The 21882-nt window shown below is 47.9% G+C and overlaps 1 protein-coding gene across 1 annotated transcript; it reads right to left on the reverse strand.

The window, feature by feature from the left end:
• Positions 1–2053: 2053 nt before the first annotated feature.
• Positions 2054–21797, reverse strand: APEH (acylaminoacyl-peptide hydrolase). The gene is made up of 22 exons (XM_075183911.1): positions 21675–21797; positions 16042–16171; positions 14057–14183; positions 13840–13930; positions 13684–13759; positions 13360–13505; positions 12957–13094; positions 12781–12872; positions 12649–12689; positions 10841–10962; positions 10564–10624; positions 10283–10380; positions 8933–8987; positions 7236–7324; positions 7017–7155; positions 6196–6279; positions 6048–6128; positions 5874–5962; positions 3991–4181; positions 3683–3785; positions 3208–3314; positions 2054–3116 (listed from the first exon to the last, which is right to left on the reverse strand). Exons 1-22 carry the CDS (start codon positions 21687–21689, stop codon positions 3011–3013), a joined length of 2181 nt encoding a protein of 726 aa, XP_075040012.1. The 5' UTR covers positions 21690–21797; the 3' UTR covers positions 2054–3010.
• Between the last annotated feature and the right edge of the window lie 85 nt (positions 21798–21882).

Consider the following 21882-nt stretch of genomic DNA (forward strand, 5'->3'; position numbering starts at 1 on the left):
TTTGATGACTATGAATTGAAAGATTTCATTATAGGTCCTGTTCTCCTGGATAGATCTAGTTCCTGCCATCTAGTCCCTCACAGCCGCATGAAGTGTAGATATTACGGTTACCTTTTGTTGCCATCCCGACTGTTGATGAAAGACACCCTCATCCTGTTGTCTGATGGTAGCTGAGATTATTCTGTGGCTGCAATGCCTGGATCCCCTGCCAGACTGCCCTCCTCTCCAGTACAGTTGAAGATAGATCATGTTGTCCCTACTCAAACTTCATTAGTCTAATGTCTCCTCTAGGTGTACCCTCAGCCCCCCTGGCCAGCATCTGTTGTTCAACAAACACATTTGGGCATCATCTTTGTGTCCATGCTGCTGAATATTCCTCCCCCACTCAGACTGCTTTGTTGCAGTGGACAGTTCACAACTTCCCTCCAGATCACATTCCTCTGGACCTTCATATTGGCTTTGATCTCTACAGATTATCTGTATATATAAAAGTCTAGTTCTCTGGGAGCCAGGACACACCTGATGGGCTCCTTCTGAATATGTTGTTCTTTGATGAACCTGTAGATATACCCAAAATCCTGAACCCCCAGATTACCTTTTTGTACAGAACAGGTGGCAATAAAAACTTGTTCCCGATTCTGCTTGGGCTACCTCTGAAATGACTGTTCTTTAGGTGTACCCCCATGCTCTCCGACCGCCGCCGTCTTTTCCCCTCTGGAGTTTAAGATGCTAAAAATTTGACTACCATGAACTCTAGGGAATAAAAGCTGTTTGATAATCTGTTGAACCCACAAGTCCCCAGTAGATCAGGCCCAGACTGATTTGAACAGAACAATACTTTCTCCTACTGGCTGATATTGTCCTAATTGTGAGGGGTATTTAGGATGTGCCCTGAAGTCTCTTGCTCTGCAGGCATGGTATGATCTTCTTACCTCTACCTGGCTTCCCCAAAACTGAGCCTAATGGTGAAAAGTTCTCATTCCTTATGTTAAGTGGAGACCCCTCTGCCAGCTTCCAATTCATGGCATCTAACTTCTGGCTGAAAAGGAAGGATAGGTAGGTGATTCTTAAATTGTGAATCTGCTGCAGAGATAAAGCCATAGGCTGTCCTTACCCTACTACCGGAGATATGGTTCTGGCTGAACAAGGTCCCATGGAAGAATTCGACAGCCGTCTGCTGCTCCTCAGTCATTCTCAAAAAACTCTTTCCTGAATCTGTCTGCAAGGTTTTCATGGACCTTAGTTTTTGAACAGGGGGAGCATGGTCCTGCTCAAACAGGAAAGGGGTTTCCTCCAACTGCTGCACACAATTCTCTAGAATGTCATTGTATGTTGTAGTATTAAGATTTCTATTCACTGGAGCCAAGAGGCCCAGCTCATTATCCCTCCTCCATCAAACTGAACAGTTTGCATTATAGAGTCATGCAAGAAGCATTCTTCTGGCATCTGCCAAACCCAGATTCCTCCACCAGACTGATCATTCCAGCAAACACGTTTCCACTGCCCCAGGGTCCAATGGCATTGTGCATGGTGAGCCAAGGTTTGCATGCCGCTGATTGGCCAAGGATACACAATCCATGAAGCTCCTGACCAACATTTCTTGTGCCGACGTTGCTTTCAGAGGCAATATAGAACTTGGTAGTGAGTATTTCAAATGAGGATAGACTACTTTTACATGCTACACGCTTCAACAGGCGGAGGTCCCGTTCTGTGACCTTGTGTGGCCTACTGCATCGGATTGAACAATTTTCGCGCATAGACATCTCCACTTTTCAATAACAGCACTTCCAGTTGACCGGCGCAGCTCTAGTAGTGCAGACGTAGGTGGCCTCCTAGTCAGTGAGCTCTTCAGTACGACTCGTCCTACTGCTAATGTCTGTCTATGGAGACTACATGGCTGTATGCTGCATCCTATCCACCTGTTAGCAATGTGTGTGGCTGTACTTAGAGGGGTGTCCTTATCATTTTGGCCATGTAGTGTATATGTCTTTGTCTCACCACAAGTTATTTGTGATAACTCATCTTGTAAATCACATACCAATATACAGAGTAATACAGGATGACAATTTATTGCTTTGTAAGAGTTAGAAAAAGGAGACAGCGATAAGAGAGGAAATCAGAGTGTTCATAGCAATCAGCGTAGTTGTGTGACCCCAATATGTCTTCCTGCCATTTACCGCAGATTGTGGGATCAGTCACCCCCTTCAGGTTTGATATGTGAACGGGGTCTTCTGATACCACTCAGATGACCACTCCTGCCAGGGGAGAAGCTGCGGCTGGTAAAGAGCACATAAAACAGAGCGAAGAGCGTCAGCAATGTACAGAGTGCACCAGAGCTCAGCGTGGAGCAGGTCTGGGCGTCCAGTAACCGCTGCATTCTACATGTAAGGACCGCTCTGTGTCTAGGTACCAGGCAGCGGCAGCCGGTTCTACCACACTAATAAATGAAGCTAAGACAATGGCGGTTATCCCACCGAGTGGCCGGTAATTACTCCGAAGTCATCCAGAAAACTGCAGCATCCTCTATTAATTAGTAACCGTTCTATCACTGACATAATAACCTTGTGTAAAGTAATATGTATATAAACTCCAGTATCTAATATCTGTATAATACACAAGGGATGCTAAGTTTAAACTCCGGTATCTAAAATCTGTATACAGTGAGTTTTACCTTAACATGTATATTATATAAGGAATAATTCACTCCCTACTGTAATTTATGGATGTATGTGACCTATATAAAAGCCTTGTGCTACATGGTCACAGACCTGACTTGTAATATCCATATAATTTATAGTAGGTAGGTGTATTATCCCATGTATAATCTGTGCTCTATGATGTCATCACTGTATCAGAATAACATTACACATAATGCAGATTATAAGACTATTATACGTGTCCCTTCCCATCACTCCTAACAGCCTTATAAACAAACATTACAGGTTATATTATCCTATATATTGGGGCAGTGCTGGAACATAAGACCATGATACAGACACCAGACCGGGGGTCACTGTCTGAGATGTTTCAGGATCCACAGTGCAATATTCATGAAGCCGTCTGATTCGGCGTCCACCTTAGATAACGCGTGGTTGTTTCCGGGATACCAGAGTAACCTGGGGGCGACAATAGCGCCATGTTAGATGCTATTGGTGTATTGGGGAGGGGGTTCTGGTGAATGCATATCGTACGCTAGTGGGTACATACCTGGCGGGCACACCGTGAGCTCTCAGCGCCTTGTAATACTCCAGACCCTGCGTGTTGGGCACCCGCCTGTCCTCTTCCCCGAGCATCAGGAGGACGGGGGTCTTTACCTGAGTGTAGGACAACAGTGATCGAGTCATTAGTCCCCAAACCATCCCAGGTGACCAAGACTAGTACCCAGCAGGTGAGATGAATATGGACACGAGAACCCGCCTACTGACTACGGTGTGAGGACCCCCCCTATCGTTAAAGCCCGCCCACTGACGTAAGTCATGTGGCCCCCACCAACACCCACCTTAAAGTCACAGCTGTTATTGATGTCAGATATCTGCCAGAGGCCGGACTCTAAGCAGCCATTTGTCCATATGCAGCCATTGGGGGGCGCTGTGCTATAGTATCTTATATAAGACATTTTATTTTACTGCAATATGTCAATCAAACCTTTTATTTTTTTAAAAAAAGGGAAATGTATAAGCACCTTAGAAACATAGATGATGGGGGATTTATTTAACATATCTTCATATTGAGCAGGAACAGGGAGAGTCTGATACGAGTACGTTAGGCCAGTCTCCACGTGGCACCTGGTGGGAGAGAAGACGGGGAAGGTGTAATAATAATATTAGTATATAGTAGTATATGACATAGCATAATATTAATGAGAGCGGGCCTATATAGTGTAATAATAATGACAGTATAATAATGGTATATTACATAGTATAATAATGACATAATTATAATATAAGAGCATGAGAAAGACACAGTGTCTGATACAGCTGAGGGTCTCACCAGTCTGGGATATCGGAGGATCCAGACATCGCTGCGATGTTGATTACCGGGTTCCGGACAATACAGGCTTTGTAGAAATCCGGGTACTGTCCAATCAGATGGCACGACAGAAAACCTCCATGTGACCCCCCACACAGTACCACTTGGTGTGGATCTATGGCCTCCGCCTGCAGAAGCTGCAGAACCGCCGTCTGTACGAGGAGAATGACGCAGTAATGTGTGACACTGCCATCCAGTGGCGGAACATGGAATAAACCAGACGCAGCGCCACCACTAGAGCTTGTATTGTCCTTTTATATAGCGCTGTACAAAGAATATTAAATAATTCCCACCAGTACCTGCACCAGCTGCCACACACACTAGGGTTACGTTCATCTGACGCCAATGAATCTACTACTATGTTTTTGGACTCTGAAAAAACACATGGGTGGAACATACAAACTCCACACAGACAGGTCTGTGATTGAACTAGATCCCATGGCCCCAGTGCTGTGAGGCAACAATGCTAACCCCTCTGCACCCTGTATAGATATGTATAATGATACCCTCCGTGCCATGATATAAAGTTTTGGCTTACAGTAAACATGATCAGAGATTCTGAATGCAACACGCCAGAATGGAACACACAGACAACCACAGACATGTCACACGCCAGAATGGAACACACAGACAACCACAGACATGTCACACGCCAGAATGGAACACACAGACAACCACAGACATGTAACACGCCAGAATGGAACACACAGACAACCACAGGCATGTAACACGCCAGAATGGAACACACAGACAACCACAGACATGTAACACGCCAGAATGGAACACACAGACAACCACAAGCATGTAACACGCCAGAATGGAACACACAGACAACCACAGGCATGTAACACGCCAGAATGGAACACACAGACAACCACAGACATGTCACACGCCAGAATGGAACACACAGACAACCACAGACATGTAACACGCCTGAATGGAACACACAGACAACCACAGACATGTAACACGCCAGAATGGCACACACAGACAACCACAGACATGTCACACGCCAGAATGGAACACACAGACAACCACAGGCATGTAACACGCCAGAATGGAACACACAGACAACCACAGGCATGTAACACGCCAGAATGGAACACACAGACAACCACAGACATGTAACACGCCAGAATGGAACACACAGACAACCACAGACATGTAACACGCCAGAATGGAACACACAGACAACCACAGGCATGTAACACGCCAGAATGGAACACACAGACAACCACAGACATGTAACACGCCAGAATGGAACACACAGACAACCACAGACATGTAACACGCCAGAATGGAACACACAGACAACCACAGACATGTAACACGCCAGAATGGAACACACAGACAACCACAGGCATGTAACACGCCAGAATGGAACACACAGACAACCACAGACATGTAACACACCAGAATGGAACACACAGACAACCACAGGCATGTAACACGCCAGAATGGAACACACAGACAACCACAGACATGTAACACGCCTGAATGGAACACACAGACAACCACAGACATGTAACACGCCAGAATGGAACACACAGACAACCACAGACATGTCACACGCCAGAATGGAACACACAGACAACCACAGACATGTCACACGCCAGAATGGAACACACAGACAACCACAGACATGTCACATGCCAGAATGGAACACACAGACAACCACAGACATGTAACACGCCAGAATGGACCACACAGACATGTAACACGCCAGAATGGAACACACAGACAACCACAGACATGTAACACGCCAGAATGGACCACACAGACAACCACAGACATGTAACACGCCAGAATGGCACACACAGACAACCACAGACATGTAACATTACCTGGACATCTTTTACATCTTGATCTCCAACTTTTCCCGGCAGACACAAGATGCCGTCCTGTCCAAATCCCAGGGATCCTCGATAATTCACTACAATTCATAGAAAAAACTAAACATTGACCTAATGAGCGGCCCCACAGCCCGGAGCCCCGTTAACCTATAGCGCGGCTCTCACCTAACTGTACCGCGAAGCCCATCTTACACAGCACAGCCGGGAACAGCATCCACTCGCTGACAAACGAGGAGTGTGGCCCCCCTGTGAGGAGATAACACTGTGACACAGAGACAGATCACAAGAACAGGACACGGGACCAGGAACGTACCATGAGGGTAGACCACCAATGGGATCCGCCCCTCCTTGGGGGTGTTCCGGGGCTTCAGCAAGATGGACTCAAACTGAAGATCAGCTACAATCAGAAAATGGACAAGTGTCAAAGCTCAGTGTGAGTTCTGTTCATACCAAGTTATAATTTATATGAAACATTTTGCTCATCGTTGGATACAGTATAAAAATCTGATAATATTAATATATTACACTCTGAACAAATGAAATAAAAGTACAAGTATAGAACGTGTACCCTGAAATGGGATATCATGAAGTGGGTGATAACAGTTTTGTGATTTAATAAAGAATCCTGACTGATCATCCTCATTGTGGTCCTGGAATAGTGAGTAAAATAATCCTCCAATAAGTCAAACCAGGAAAATCCCAAAATCATTTCTGATATTATCTGCAGATTGTACAGGGTCAGTGAATTAATAGGAGGAACCAGCGGAGAAGAAGGCGGGCGCCCCGGGGAGCACGAGGCAGGAAGACATTCATGCTAATTTGAGGCGCCATGTTTGATCTCTCTGGAATGACTGCTGCTTCCTCTAATCCTCTTATTGAACTAAAGGTACAACCAGTCGGGGTCACAGGTTACACATAGGGCTGGAGGTATATAATACATACACATATATACACCCTGGTCCAGTGCCAAGTGCAAGCTCTGCGGATTAGAGCGTCACACAGCTTGGGACGACGTGACCTGATGTTTACATTATAAAGGGGCTGTTGGGGGAACAGATGACTTTCTAGCACTGCGTATTGTATACATCCAACATATATGGTACCGGCTCCTTTATTTCTAAGCCTTCTACTTACGATATTGGGGATTCTCCTCCTCCGGGGGGGGCTTATGGGTCCTATAACTCCAGTCTATCTCCACAATGGAGTTTTCCTCCTCTAAGGACACCCAGGTGATCTCTTCCTCACTATTGCTGGGCGGCAGGAAGCCCACTTTCTGCAGAGAGGGCGAGAGTCCTTATAAGACAGAGGGAGGGCGGAGACGGACTGAAGGACAGACGGACTCACATCACTCACCACAGTCGGAGGACAACTTGGAGAGGAATATCGGACAACCATGAGGTCGCGGTCAATGGCCATTAACTTCCAGCTGCCCTGTGAGGCCTCTGGATGGAAAGAAATAATTATCATTATCTTTATTTATAGCGAAAGTAGATGAAGGTGAAGTAAAGTGAGTTGGGTGTTAGTCAATGAGAAGATGAACAACACTCCCCCCGAAATCTGAGGATCCAGGTCCATAAATTATACAGATTATTACTCATCAACTTCAACCCACATCTGAGTTATGTTCAGTTCCCCTATAAAGGATTCAGGGATACGGATATCGCATCTTATTTCCAGCATTTCTAAAGGAAAGTTCCAATTCAACCTCGTTTTTATTATGAATCTCGATTTCTCTTGTGATTGTAATATGATCACTGACAGAAGCTAGAATTACCCCTAGGACCCTCCTGCTTCATTTTAATATGAAAATTAAAGTTTGGGCTCATATCAGTATCCAGCCGTATCCTTTGTAGGAAGAGTCCGAGAATTAAATAGGTTCCTGGACCTTCCTAGTTATGAGAGAAGTTTTTATTTTCCGGTCTATTGTCCGGCTGGTTTACTTTCACTCTTTCCCCATCGCTTGTCTCTCTGTGACAATGTACGTTGAATAAACCACACTAGTTGTTTTAAATCTCTTGATGGTCTAGAACTATATTAGACCTCTCTTTGCCATTACTTATATTGTGTTATTGTTAGTATAGCGCCTGTTAGCCTGCTGTGCGCCTGTTAGCCTGCTGTGCGCCCGTTACCCTGCTGTGCGCCCGTTAGCCTGCTGTGCGCCCGTTAGCCTGCTGTGCGCCCGTTAGCCTGCTGTGCGCCCGTTAGCCTGCTGTGCGCCCGTTAGCGCCCGTTAGCCTGCTGTGCGCCTGCTGTGCGCCCGTTACCCTGCTGTGCGCCTGCTGTGTGCCCGTTACCCTGCTGTGCGCCTGCTGTGCGCCCGTTACCCTGCTGTGCGCCCGTTACCCTGCTGTGCGCCCGTTACCCTGCTGTGCGCCTGTTACCCTGCTGTGCGCCTGTTACCCTGCTGTGCGCCTGTTACCCTGCTGTGCGCCCGTTAGCCTGCTGTGCGCCCGTTACCCTGCTGTGCGCCCGTTACCCTGCTGTGCGCCTGCTGTGCGCCCGTTACCCTGCTGTGCGCCCGTTAGCCTGCTGTGCGCCTGCTGTGCGCCCGTTACCCTGCTGTGCGCCTGTTACCCTGCTGTGCGCCTGTTAGCCTGCTGTGCGCCCGTTAGCCTGCTGTGCGCCCGTTAGCCTGCTGTGCGCCTGTTCCTGAGCACCACCCGCCTCTCTCCTCCTATCCCAGTTACCTATATAATAATGTGGAATATATAACTTGCTCATTGTTGTATTATATCTATTTGTTTCTTCAATAAATAAACTTTAAAACAATAAAATAAACCACATTAATCTCTCGGTATAAAGTTATTTTCGCTGCGTTCATCCGGCTGCTCAGATTTTCTCCCACAGTCACTGCTGACTTCTGACTAATCTGATGTGTGTACAGAGAATTAGATTGTAAGCTCCACTGGGGCAGGGATTGATGTGTATGAAAATAACAAAACAGTTGAATATGTTTCCCCTTATAATAAAGGATAATAATAACAAGAATTCATTACAGAACACGGAGCAGTAATAACACAGAACAATCACTCCCACGTTACAGTAACAACCTTTACACTGGAGAGGAGTCACTTTCCCCGTCATTGTATCCACTGCAATCAGGATCTGTGATGGTGACAGAGAGGGGTCAGAACGTTACCTTCCAGCATTGTCTGGTCCCCGCTAGTTTACAGCAATAAATGTAATCTCAAATGTCTGAGAAGAGAACCAGCATGAACCGACCAGACGGATGTACTGTACGTGGAGGGTGGAGCAGGGGGCGCCACGGTGCAATGTGCCGTACGCGGAAGGTGGAGCAGGGGGCGCCACGGGGCAATGTGCCGTACGCGGAAGGTGGAGCAGGGGGCGCCACGGTGCAATGTGCCGTACACGGAGGGTGGAGCAGGGGGCGCCACGGGGCAATGTGCCGTACGCGGAAGGTGGAGCAGGGGGCGCCACGGTGCAATGTGCCGTACGCGGAAGGTGGAGCAGGGGGCGCCACGGGGCAATGTGCCGTACACGGAGGGTGGAGCAGGGGACGCCACGGTGCAATGTGCCGTACACGGAGGGTGGAGCAGGGGACGCCACGGTGCAATGTGCCGTACACGGAGGGTGGAGCAGGGGGCGCCACGGTGCAATGTGCCGTACACGGAGGGTGGAGCAGTAGGCGCCACGGGGCAATGTGCCGTACACGGAGGTTGGAGCAGGGGGCGCCACGGTGCAATGTGCCGTACAGGAGGTTGGAGCAGGGGGCGCCACGGTGCAATGTGCCGTACACGGAGGGTGGAGCAGGGGGCGCCACGGTGCAATGTGCCGTACGCGGAGGGTGGAGCAGGGGACGCCACGGTGCAATGTGCCGTACGCGGAGGGTGGAGCAGGGGGCGCTACGGTGCAATGTGCCGTACACGGAGGGTGGAGCAGGGGGCGCCACGGGGCAATGTGCCGTACACGGAGGGTGGAGCAGGGGGCGCCACGGGGCAATGTGCCGTACACGGAGGGTGGAGCAGGGGGCGCCACGGGGCAATGTGCCGTACACGGAGGGTGGAGCAGGGGACGCCACGGTGCAATATGCCGTACACGGAGGGTGGAGCAGTAGGCGCCACGGGGCAATGTGCCGTACACGGAGGTTGGAGCAGGGGGCGCCACGGTGCAATGTGCCGTACACGGAGGTTGGAGCAGGGGGCGCCACGGTGCAATGTGCCGTACACGGAGGGTGGAGCAGGGGGCGCCACGGTGCAATGTGCCGTACGCGGAGGGTGGAGCAGGGGGCGCCACGGTGCAATGTGCCGTACGTGGAGGGTGGAGCAGGGGGCGCTACGGTGCACTTTTCTGGAGCACTCACAAGAGCGAGTGCTACATTACTGGGTGCACAGATGGATGGAGGCGACACAGAGATGTCACAACTGGTCTATACCTCTTACCTGCTGACTGCGCAGTGTTGTGTCCACGATTACTCTCTGACTGTCTGCTGACCAGCAGAATAACGCCAGCAGCGACGTGTAAATACCCTCAAACTGCCCTGAAACAGACATAGTAACAGGATTAGATTCTAGCCGGAGTCTTCAGGAGACAGGTACAAGATACACAATCAGCAGCTACTAGAAGACGCTGCACTCCAGAGCGGTCAGTCGGATGCAGAACAGACTGATCAGAGCGCGTGGATCATCATCATAGAGGTGAAACGCGTGCAGTAATTACTCACCATCTAGGGATCTGGCCACAGTATGCACCACTGTAGAGGTCACCTTGGTGTACCAATCATACTGAAATAAAGTATAATGTCATACTGTCACACAGCCGCATGGACGGTCCCTATATACACATAATAACATTATAGATGACAGCTGTGCACAATAACCTCTATCGCTTCCCATCGTTTGAAAACCCCCCCCCCCCCCGGACAACAGGGAACAATATTAATGTAACCGCCCCCCAGGGGATGGCACAGAACAGAGGAACGTGAAGCAAGAGGCACCAACCATTAGCAGCTGGCAGCACTGCTGGTGAGGACCAAACATCTCACACTTCAGGTACACAATGCGGCACTTATCTGGGCTCAGCCGCGGAGAGAAGACCGAGCAGGAATCGGTGGAGAGCGGTTCTGGAAGAGACAGATTGTGATCCCATTCTCAGATCTATAACGTTTGTACTGTGTATAATACAGCCAGACACTAATACTGTATATACAGGAGTACAGCGGGCAGGCTGGGGGGGGAGGGGGGGGCGATGGTATAATACCCCCGGACACTAATACTGTATATACAGGAGTACAGCGGGCAGGCTGGGGGGGGGGTGATGATATGGGGGGGGGGGGGGGAGTGATGGTATAATACCCCCGGACACTAATACTGTATACACAGGAGTACAGCGGGCAGGCTGGGGGGGGGGGGGGGGGGTGGGGGCGATGGTATAATACCCCCGGACACTAATACTGTGTATACAGGAGTACAGCGGGCAGGCTGGGGGGGGAGTGATGGTATAATACCCCCGGGCACTAATACTGTATATACAGGAGTACAGCGGGCAGGCTGGAGGGGGGGGGGTGATGGTATAATACCCCCGGACACTAATACTGTATATACAGGAGTACAGCGGGCAGGCTGGGGGGGGGTTATGGTATAATACCCCCGGACACTAATACTGTATACACAGGAGTACAGCGGGCAGGCTGGGGAAGGGGGGGGGGGAGTGATGGTATAATACCCCCGGACACTAATACTGTATATACAGGAGTACAGCGGGCAGGCTGGAGGGGGGGGGGGTGATGGTATAATACCCCCGGACACTAATACTGTATATACAGGAGTACAGCGGGCAGGCTGGGGGGGGGTTATGGTATAATACCCCCGGACACTAATACTGTATACACAGGAGTACAGCGGGCAGGCTGGGGAAGGGGGGGGGGGGGAGTGATGGTATAATACCCCCGGACACTAATACTGTATATACAGGAGTACAGCAGGCAGGCTGGGGGGGGAGGGGGGAGGAGTGATGGTATAATACCCCCGGGCACTAATACTGTATATACAGGAGTACATCGGGCAGGCTGGGGAAGGGGGGGGGGGGGGGGGAGTGATGGTATAATACCCCCCGGACACTAATACTGTATATACAGGAGTACAGCGGGCAGGCTGGGGGGGGGGGGGGGGGAGGGAGTGATGGTATAATACCCCCGGACACTAATACTGTATATACAGGAGTACAGCGGGCAGGCTGGGGGGGGGGGGGGGGGGGAGTGATGGTATAATACCCCCCGGGCACTAATACTGTATACACAGGAGTACAGCGGGCAGGCTGGGGGGTGGGGGGTGGGGGCGATGGTATAATACCCCCGGGCACTAATACTGTATATACAGGAGTACACCGGGCAGGCTGGGGGGGGGAGGGGGGAGGAGTGATGGTATAATACCCCCGGACACTAATACTGTGTATACAGGAGTACACCGGGCAGGCTGGGGGGGGAGGGGGGAGGAGTGATGGTATAATACCCCCGGGCACTAATACTGTATATACAGGAGTACAGCGGGCAGGCTGGGGGGGGAGTGATGGTATAATACCCCCGGGCACTAATACTGTATATACAGGAGTACAGCGGGCAGGCTGGGGGGGGGGGGGGAGTGATGGTATAATACCCCCGGACACTAATACTGTATATACAGGAGTACAGCGGGCAGGCTGGAGGGGGGGGGTGATGGTATAATACCCCCGGACACTAATACTGTGTATACACAGGAGTACACCAGACAGGCTGGGAAGGGGGGGGGGGGGTAACACAGATCCAACTCACCACATTTCCCTCCGGTCAGGTCCACAAAGAACAAGGCAGATCTGGGAGCAGAAGGAGCAGAGTCAATAAGGAAATCACGGCTCCTGCGCTTTGTACGGAGATGATGGAGCTCGGGGGCAAAGTAAAATTTACCTTCTGTTAGCGCAATACTTCAGGCCCACGCGGAAGGGGCTGTGCCACCACCCCACAAACACCACACCGGTATCATCCGGGGACCAGAACGCCTGCCAGGTAAAGGAGGACGGTGGAGAAGTATTAATTGAGCAGTAGGGAGTAGTATTAAGAGCGGGGCTGGAGTAAGAGCTCACCTGTCCCGGAGACACGTGCTCAGGTATCCCCTCCAGGACGGAAATGTTACCGCTCTCAATGTCCAGCACACACAGCGCAGGGACGCTCTTCTTCACGAGTCCCTCTCCCCAGTCCTCATGTAGCACAAACTGATCCCCCTGCAAAACACACGGGACTCAGGGTAACGGCACTCAGGGTAACGGCACTCAGGGTAACGGCACTCAGGGTAACGGCACTCAGGGTAACGGCACTCAGGGTAACGGCACTCAGGGTAACGGCACTCAGGGTAACGGCACATACGCCTGGTGTAATGCCATCATGAACAGAACAAGTACACAGAATGAAGCAGGTTATACAATGAATGGTGCGTTGTTGGATAATAATAATACTATAATGTCCTCCCACTTGGGATCCTATAATCACCTGGACTGGTTTACTGGCTTCATCCTCAGTGGCTGTGAGATCTCCGGCTGACACCTCGAAAAAGGACTTGGTTTTGGGTCTCTTCTTCTCAGCAATGTACAGCAGATGGGACTCTGAATGAGACCAGGATAGACACCCAAATTGCTCTGCGGAATAAAGGGGAGAACAGGAGACTGATCTGCAGGCTGGTGCGGAGTTGGGGAAGATAGAGAAGAGCTGGATACGTACAGACACCAGTACGGACCTCTTCTATCACATAGGACCTGATCTCACTGGCCTGGGAAGTACTGTAATTGCTCTAGTAGTAATGTATGAACCACTCACCATCCTCATACACCTTCCCATGTTTCTCTAGAGCCGTCAGGTTGATGCTCTTTACCTTACGATGTCTGTCCCAGACCTGGCGAGTGAAGATCAGAGATGGTCGGTGACATCAGAGCTTTTCCTGTAACTTACAGACACCCACAGAACCCCTCTCACCTCCAGAAACTGGGTAACTTCCCCCGTCTTGTTCTTGCTTTCCCGCAGAACGGCCTTAAGGGCTCCTGAGGGGGACTCGCTGCTGATGAGTCTGTGGAAAGATACAGAGACTGTGTGTCACCATTATCATCTCTCCAGTTCCCCAGGGTCAGTCTCCGTTCTTCCTCCCCAGCCCCTCTAATAGGTCCCAGGGTGTGAGGGTCCGGGATGTACTTACTCTCCTTTGATCTCACTTCCATTTCCACAAGCGCCGGAGTACACAACAGTGTTGTTGTCATGGAAGACGATATATTGCCGGCAAAACTTAATTTGTTCATTCCGATCTAGATCTCTCTGTGACCACTCTGGAAGAGAAGATTGGAGGAATAACGGTGCCCTGAGGCTGGTGAACAGCTTATTACATGTCAGAAGTAGACCACAGAGGATTTTAATCAGACAAACAACCAACACACAAAATAGATGTCCAACTGCACAGTGGACTATATGAACTTGCATGCAGCGATTGCACAGTGGACTATATGAACTTGCATGCAGCGATTGCACAGTGGTCTATATGAACTTGCATGCAGCGATTGCACAGTGGACTATATGAACTTGCATGCAGCGATTGCACAGTGGACTATATGAACTTGCATGCAGCAATTGCACAGTGGTCTATATGAACTTGCATGCAGCAATTGCACAGTGGTCTATATGAACTTGCATGCAACGATTGCACAGTGGTCTATATGAACTTGCATGCAGCGATTGCACAGTGGTCTATATGAACTTGCATGCAGCAATTGCACAGTGGTCTATATGAACTTGCATGCAGCGATTGCACAGTGGACTATATGAACTTGCATGCAGCGATTGCACAGTGGTCTATATTAACTTGCATGCAGCAATTGCACAGTGGACTATATGAACTTGCATGCAGCGATTGCACAGTGGTCTATATGAACTTGCATGCAGCGATTGCACAGTGGACTATATGAACTTGCATGCAGCGATTGCACAGTGGACTATATGAACTTGCATGCAGCAATTGCACAGTGGTCTATATGAACTTGCATGCAGCAATTGCACAGTGGTCTATATGAACTTGCATGCAGCAATTGCACAGTGGTCTATATGAACTTGCATGCAGCGATTGCACAGTGGTCTATATGAACTTGCATGCAGCAATTGCACAGTGGTCTATATGAACTTGCATGCAGCGATTGCACAGTGGACTATATGAACTTGCATGCAGCGATTGCACAGTGGTCTATATTAACTTGCATGCAGCAATTGCACAGTGGACTATATGAACTTGCATGCAGCGATTGCACAGTGTTCTATATGAACTTGCATGCAGCGATTGCACAGTGTTCTATATGAACTTGCATGCAGCAATTGCACAGTGGTCTATATGAACTTGCATGCAGCGATTGCACAGTGGACTATATGAACTTGCATGCAGCGATTGCACAGTGGTCTATATGAACTTGCATGCAGCGATTGCACAGTGGACTATATGAACTTGCATGCAGCAAGCTCAAATACATTTTCTCTTCTGAGAATCTCTAAGCAGAAAAAATGTATTCAACGAACACAATTTATTTTCTTTTTACATTGACAAATAGAAGAAATGAGCAGACACGATGGGAGTACCCAAGTGGTTACACCCCCGCCTCCCCAGATTTCTTGCAGGACCTTACACTTGTCCAACCTAATGACTAACAGATCCTGCAGGACAGGGCCAACCATCACCTACACTGCAACGTCTGGATCTCAACCAGTTCCAAAGTGCACAGATGATAAACCCAAAGCCAGCCAAGAGCCTCATCCGAGGACACAGGAGGAGATCCAGGTTCATCGGTCCGTGACGAATACACAACAGAGGGAAAATCATTAAACCACTTCCCCCAGCCCGACGCTATGCTCCGGACATAGGGAATGGGACATTACATGAGGAAACCTCTGCAGATGGTAGAATATTACACCCAATATAAAATATCGCCGAGTACTAACAATACCGGACATTACATCCATCCCAGAATCCTCCTCTACCAATCTGCTCTATACGGTCGCACCATCAGGACGTGAGATTGCGTTCCCTGACTCCCGCTGTGTCCATATGACACGTAATGGTAATCTAGTCCTGCACCAAGTTACCTGTAAAACAGTAAAGACAACATATAGACATGATATGAGACATTGGATGCCTGGGGCACTTACCAGTGTAAATGTTGCTGTATTTACCCCCGTACTGGGTGGTGACCTCTGGCCCTATAGACACATTGGACAGTGATGGATACTGGCTGAGATCCCGATACAAGGAGGCAATATCCTTAGGGTTACTGATGAGCTGAAAACAAAGACACATCAAACGTGAAAACTTAACTCAGGTCTTTGTCTCCGATACAACTTGTGCACGGAATTCTAAGCAGGAAAAAGCCATCACACCTGTACACACACTAAATCTCTCTCTCTCTCTCATTATATATATATATCTCACCACTAAGCAGATCAATAACATCTCCAAGGATAGACATACACTATATGGACAGAAGTATTTGGCAACACCTGTTAATTATTGAATTGAGGAGATTCAATCAGACCCGTTGCCAGAGGTGTATAACATCCAGCACCAGCCATGCAGTCTCCATTTGCAAACATTTGTGATACAAAATGGGTTGTTCTGAAGAGCTCAGTGACACCAAGCGTGGTACTGTGATAGGATGTGTGGTACTGTGATAGGATGTGTGGTACTGTGATAGGATGTGTGGTGCTGTGATAGGATGTGTGGTGCTGTGATAGGATGTGTGGTGCTGTGATAGGATGTGTGGTGCTGTGATAGGATGTGTGGTGCTGTGATAGATGTCACCTTTGTAATAAGATGGTTTGTGAAATTTCATCCCTGCTGGATATTCCATGGTCAACTGTAAGTGATATTATCTGAAAGTGAAAGCGTTTAGGAACAACAGCAACTCAGCCACAAAAACTGTGCGGCGGGAGCTTAATAGAATGGGTTTCTATGGCCGAGCAGCTGCATGCAGCCTCACATCACCAAGACCAATGCCAAGCGTGGGATGGAGTGGTGTAAAGCACACTGACACTGGACTGTGGAGCAGTGGAAACATGTTCTGTGGGGTGATGAATCGCGCTTCTCTGTTTGGCAATCAGATGGGCAGGTCTGGATTTGGTGGATGCCGGAGAACGTTACCTGCCTGACTGCATTATGCCAACTGTGAAGTCTGGTGGAGGAGGGATAATGGTATGGGGCTGTTTTTCAGGGTTTGGGCTCGACCCCTTATCTCCAGTGAAGGGCAATCTTAATGCTTCAGCATACCAAGTCATTTTGGACAATGCTATGCTTCCAACTTTGTGGCAGCAGTTTGGGGAACCCAGTGCACAAAGCAAGGACTACAAAGACATGGTTTGATGAGTTCTGAGTGGAAGAACTTGACTGGTCCCCACAGGGCCCTGGAATGAACTGGAGTGGAGATTGTGAGCCAGGTCTTCTCGTCCAACATCAGTGTCTGACCTCATAAATGCTCTACAGAATGATTGGACACAAATTCCCAGAGAAACACTCAACATCTTGTGGAAAGCCTTCCAAGAAGTGGAAGCTGTTATCACTGCAAAAGGGGGACCAACTCCATATTAATGTATATGTGTTTGTATAGAATGTCATTACAGTGCCTGGTGGTGTAATGGTCAGGTGTCTGAATACTTTTGTCTATATAGTGTATGTACTGCATTCAGCTGGAACCTGGCTTATACTGTACCATTATACTGTACTATACTATTATACTGTACTATACCATTATACTGTACCATTATACTGTACTATACTATTACACTGTATTATACCATTATACTGTACCATTATACTGTACTATACTATTATACTATACCATTATACTGTACTATACTATTATAGTGTACCGTAATACTGTACTATACCATTATACTGTACTATACCATTATACTGTACTATACCATTATACTGTACCATTATACTGTACTGTACTATACTATTATACTGTACTATACCATTATACTGTACCATTATACTGTACTATACTATTATACTGTACTATACCATTATACTGTACCATTATACTGTACTATACCATTATACTGTACTATACTATTATACTGTACCGTAATACTGTACTATACTATTATACTGTACCGTAATACTGTACTATACTATTATACTATTATACATCTCTCCTCCTGTTTCCACCACTTCTAACTCTGCTCTCCAGCTACTTAGCCCTCCTCCTCAAAGGTCCTCCACCCCACATCCACTTTCGCTCCCTCCTCCCCCCTGGGGGTCTCCCTGTCTTCCACGCCCCCCTTCTTGGGCCCCGTCATTTTCGGATCCTCCCTCCCCCTTCCCCGCCCTCTCTAGCTGTGCATTGAGCGTACTGAGTTGCTGTGTTTACTGTACTGTGCTGTCTCCCATTGTATTGTGATTTTGTTTGTCTCTGTACGGCGCTGCGGATGCCTTGTAGCGCCTTATAAATAAATATTAATAATAATAATAAAATACTGTCCCATTATACTGTACTATACTATTATACTGTACTATACCATTGTACTATACCATTATACTGTACCATTATAGTGTACCATACCATTATACTGTACCATTATACTGTACCATTATACTTTACTATACTATTATACTGTACTATACCATTATACTGTACCATTATACTGTACTATACTATTATACTGTACTATACTATACTATACTATTATACTGTACCATTATACTGTACTATACCATTATACTGTACCATACCATTATACTGTACTATACTATTATACTGTACCATTATACTGTACTATACTATTATACTGTACTATTATACTGTACTATACTATACTATACTATTATACTGTACCATTATACTGTACTATACCATTATACTGTACCATTATACTGTACTATACCATTATACTGTACTATACTATTATACTGTACCATTATACTGTACTATACCATTATACTGTACTATACCATTATACTGTACCGTAATACTGTACTATACTATTATACTGTACTATACCATTATACTGTACCATTATACTGTACTATACCATTATACTGTACTATACTATTATACTGTACTATACCATTATACTATACCATTATACTGTACTGTACTATTATACTGTACCGTAATACTGTACTATACTATTATACTGTCCCATTATACTGTATCCCAGACTAATCACCACAATGTCACCAGACAGATACCGATAGGGACTACACCACATTCGCCCTACACCCGAGTATATTGTTATGGGGTCATTCTGTCACGGTGTAGTTGACCTATAACACAAGTAAGTGTGCACGAGACGTCCAGGTTTGGAAGATACGGTACCTGTGATGCTGGATCATACGTTGCCCGGAAATGTCGTTGATGAGCCAAGATCTGCCACTTCAGCGCACAGCGAACTAAGCACAGAACTGCCCCTCTCCTAATCCCCTAGTGAAGTACATAGCTCAGCCGAGGCTACAGCAGACACTGGAGTCCAACAGAAGCCCCCACAGAGCAGATTACGGGACTGAATAGTGACCATTACCTGTCTTCCACCTTCAGATGACTTTAATGTATCACTTTGTACATGGAGTCCTGCGACTTTCACTAAATACATTTCTGTACTTCCAGCCATATCTATAGATCATCAGGCAGAGAATATTACGTGCATTATCCTGGGATATGACACCAATCTGCTGTGTTATACATGGATTATATATGGATGTGTCTAGGAAGCGGCATTATACCAGATTCCCAGCTGATGGATGGCAGAACGACCTGGCACAGAATGCAGATGGACAGGAAAAAACAACACATTTACAACAAGTCGCAGGAAGGCGTGAACAAATCTATAAATTAAAGTCATGTCAAGGTGGAAAATCCCTTTAAAGATGCATCAAGTTCATATACATATCAAAGAGCTAAATAATCCAGTGTGCGGGCTCCATGTGATCTACAGGGCATCTATAGGCAGAGAAATGTGCAATGATAGGAAAAGAAAGCGCTTTATTACGCATATCGGTTCATTGTGTGAGGCCTCTCTACGCCAGTTTATAGCACTGGATCTGCTGCAGATACAGACTCATAACTTATCACCAACAGCAGATACCTGTAATACGCTGGACATGGACCACTGATGTACATTATATACATGACTCACTGTCTGTGTGATTATATATATATATATATATATATATATATATATATATATATACACACATACACACACACTTATACACACTGTATATTATATGAATGAGGCGCTGTCACTGGGGATTATCCTATAACAGCCATATATAATGCTGGATCATCATGTTCTGCTCCTGTTCCACCTGCACTCCCTGGGGACTAAACATAAATTTAGTCACCCTGTAGCTCACCTGCTTATGTGTAAATACAAGTCCCAAGATACACTGACTGGCAGGGCATGCTGTGACTAGTAGTCCCACAGAGTGACTAAGTCTATCTCTGGCTGGCAGGGCATGATATCACTTGTAGTCCCACAGAGTGACTAAGTCTATCTCTGGCTGGCAGGGCATGCTGTGACTAGTAGTCCCACAGAGTGACTAAGTCTATCTCTGACTGGCAGGGCATGCTGTGACTAGTAGTCCCACAGAGTGACTAAGTCTATCTCTGACTGGCAGGGCATGCTGTGACTTGTAGTCCCACAGAGTGACTAAGTCTATCTCTGGCTGGCAGGGCATGCTGTGACTTATAGTCCCACAGAGTGACTAAGTCTATCTCTGACTGGCAGGGCATGATATGACTTGTAGTCCCACAGAGTGACTAAGTCTATCTCTGGCTGGCAGGGCATGCTGTGACTTGTAGTCCCACAGAGTGACTAAGTCTATCTCTGGCTGGCAGGGCATGCTGTGACTAGTAGTCCCACAGAGTGACTAAGTCTATCTCCGGCTGGCAGGGCATGATGTGACTAGTAGTTCCACAGAGTGACTAAGTCTATCTCCGGCTGGCAGGGCATGCTGTGACTAGTAGTTCTACAGAGTGACTAAGTCTATCTCTGACTGGCAGGGCATGCTGTGACTTGTAGTCCCACAGAGTGACTAAGTCTATCTCTGGCTGGCAGGGCATTCTGTGACTAGTAGTCCCACAGAGTGACTAAGTCTATCTCTGGCTGGCAGGGCATGCTGTGACTTGTAGTCCCACAGAGTGACTAAGTCTATCTCTGGCTGGCAGGGCATGCTGTGACTAGTAGTTCTACAGAGTGACTAAGTCTATCTCTGACTGGCAGGGCATGCTGTGACTTGTAGTCCCACAGAGTGACTAAGTCTATCTCTGGCTGGCAGGGCATTCTGTGACTAGTAGTCCCACAGAGTGACTAAGTCTATCTCCGGCTGGCAGGGCATGCTGTGACTAGTAGTCCCACAGAGTGACTAAGTCTATCTCTGGCTGGCAGGGCATGCTGTGACTTGTAGTCCCACAGAGTGACTAAGTCTATCTCCGGCTGGCAGGGCATGCTGTGACTAGTAGTTCCACAGAGTGACTAAGTCTATCTCTGACTGGCAGGGCATGCTGTGACTTGTAGTCCCACAGAGTGACTAAGTCTATCTCTGGCTGGCAGGGCATGCTGTGACTAGTAGTTCCACAGAGTGACTAAGTCTATCTCTGACTGGCAGGGCATTCTGTGACTTGTAGTCCCACAGAGTGACTAAGTCTATCTCTGACTGGCAGGGCATGCTGTGACTTGTAGTCCCACAGGATGCAGTGAGGGTAGCAGGAAGCTCACACACTGCTGTCCCTCCCCCCTCCATGCCTTGAGCTGCATGGACCCAGGGCCCTAGTCACACTCACCTGTGCCGCCGCCATGATACAGCCACTTTGTAGGGGAAAACACTCAGCTCCAGATGTCACCTCTGCCCGAGAAATAGGTGGTTTCTTCCAAACATTCTGATTGGTCCATTCACTTCCTGAGGGCGGGGCTTGCCGCTGACGGGCAGCAGGTGATTGGTACTAAGCTCAACGTCAGTCATGTGATCGGCCGCGTCCTGCAAGGTCCTCA

Source organism: Mixophyes fleayi, chromosome 8, assembly GCF_038048845.1.
Source record: "Mixophyes fleayi isolate aMixFle1 chromosome 8, aMixFle1.hap1, whole genome shotgun sequence".
Taxonomy (NCBI): Eukaryota; Metazoa; Chordata; class Amphibia; order Anura; family Limnodynastidae; genus Mixophyes; species Mixophyes fleayi.

Bases quoted from the DNA above. Each gene is read 5' to 3' on its own strand.
- APEH (XM_075183911.1), bottom strand. The intron at 7,156-7,235 runs GTGAGTGATGTG...CCCTCTCTGCAG, and splicing joins CAAGTTGTCCTCCGACTGTG to AAAGTGGGCTTCCTGCCGCC. The intron at 4,182-5,873 runs GTAATGTTACAT...CTCCTCGTACAG, and splicing joins AAGATGTAAAAGATGTCCAG to ACGGCGGTTCTGCAGCTTCT.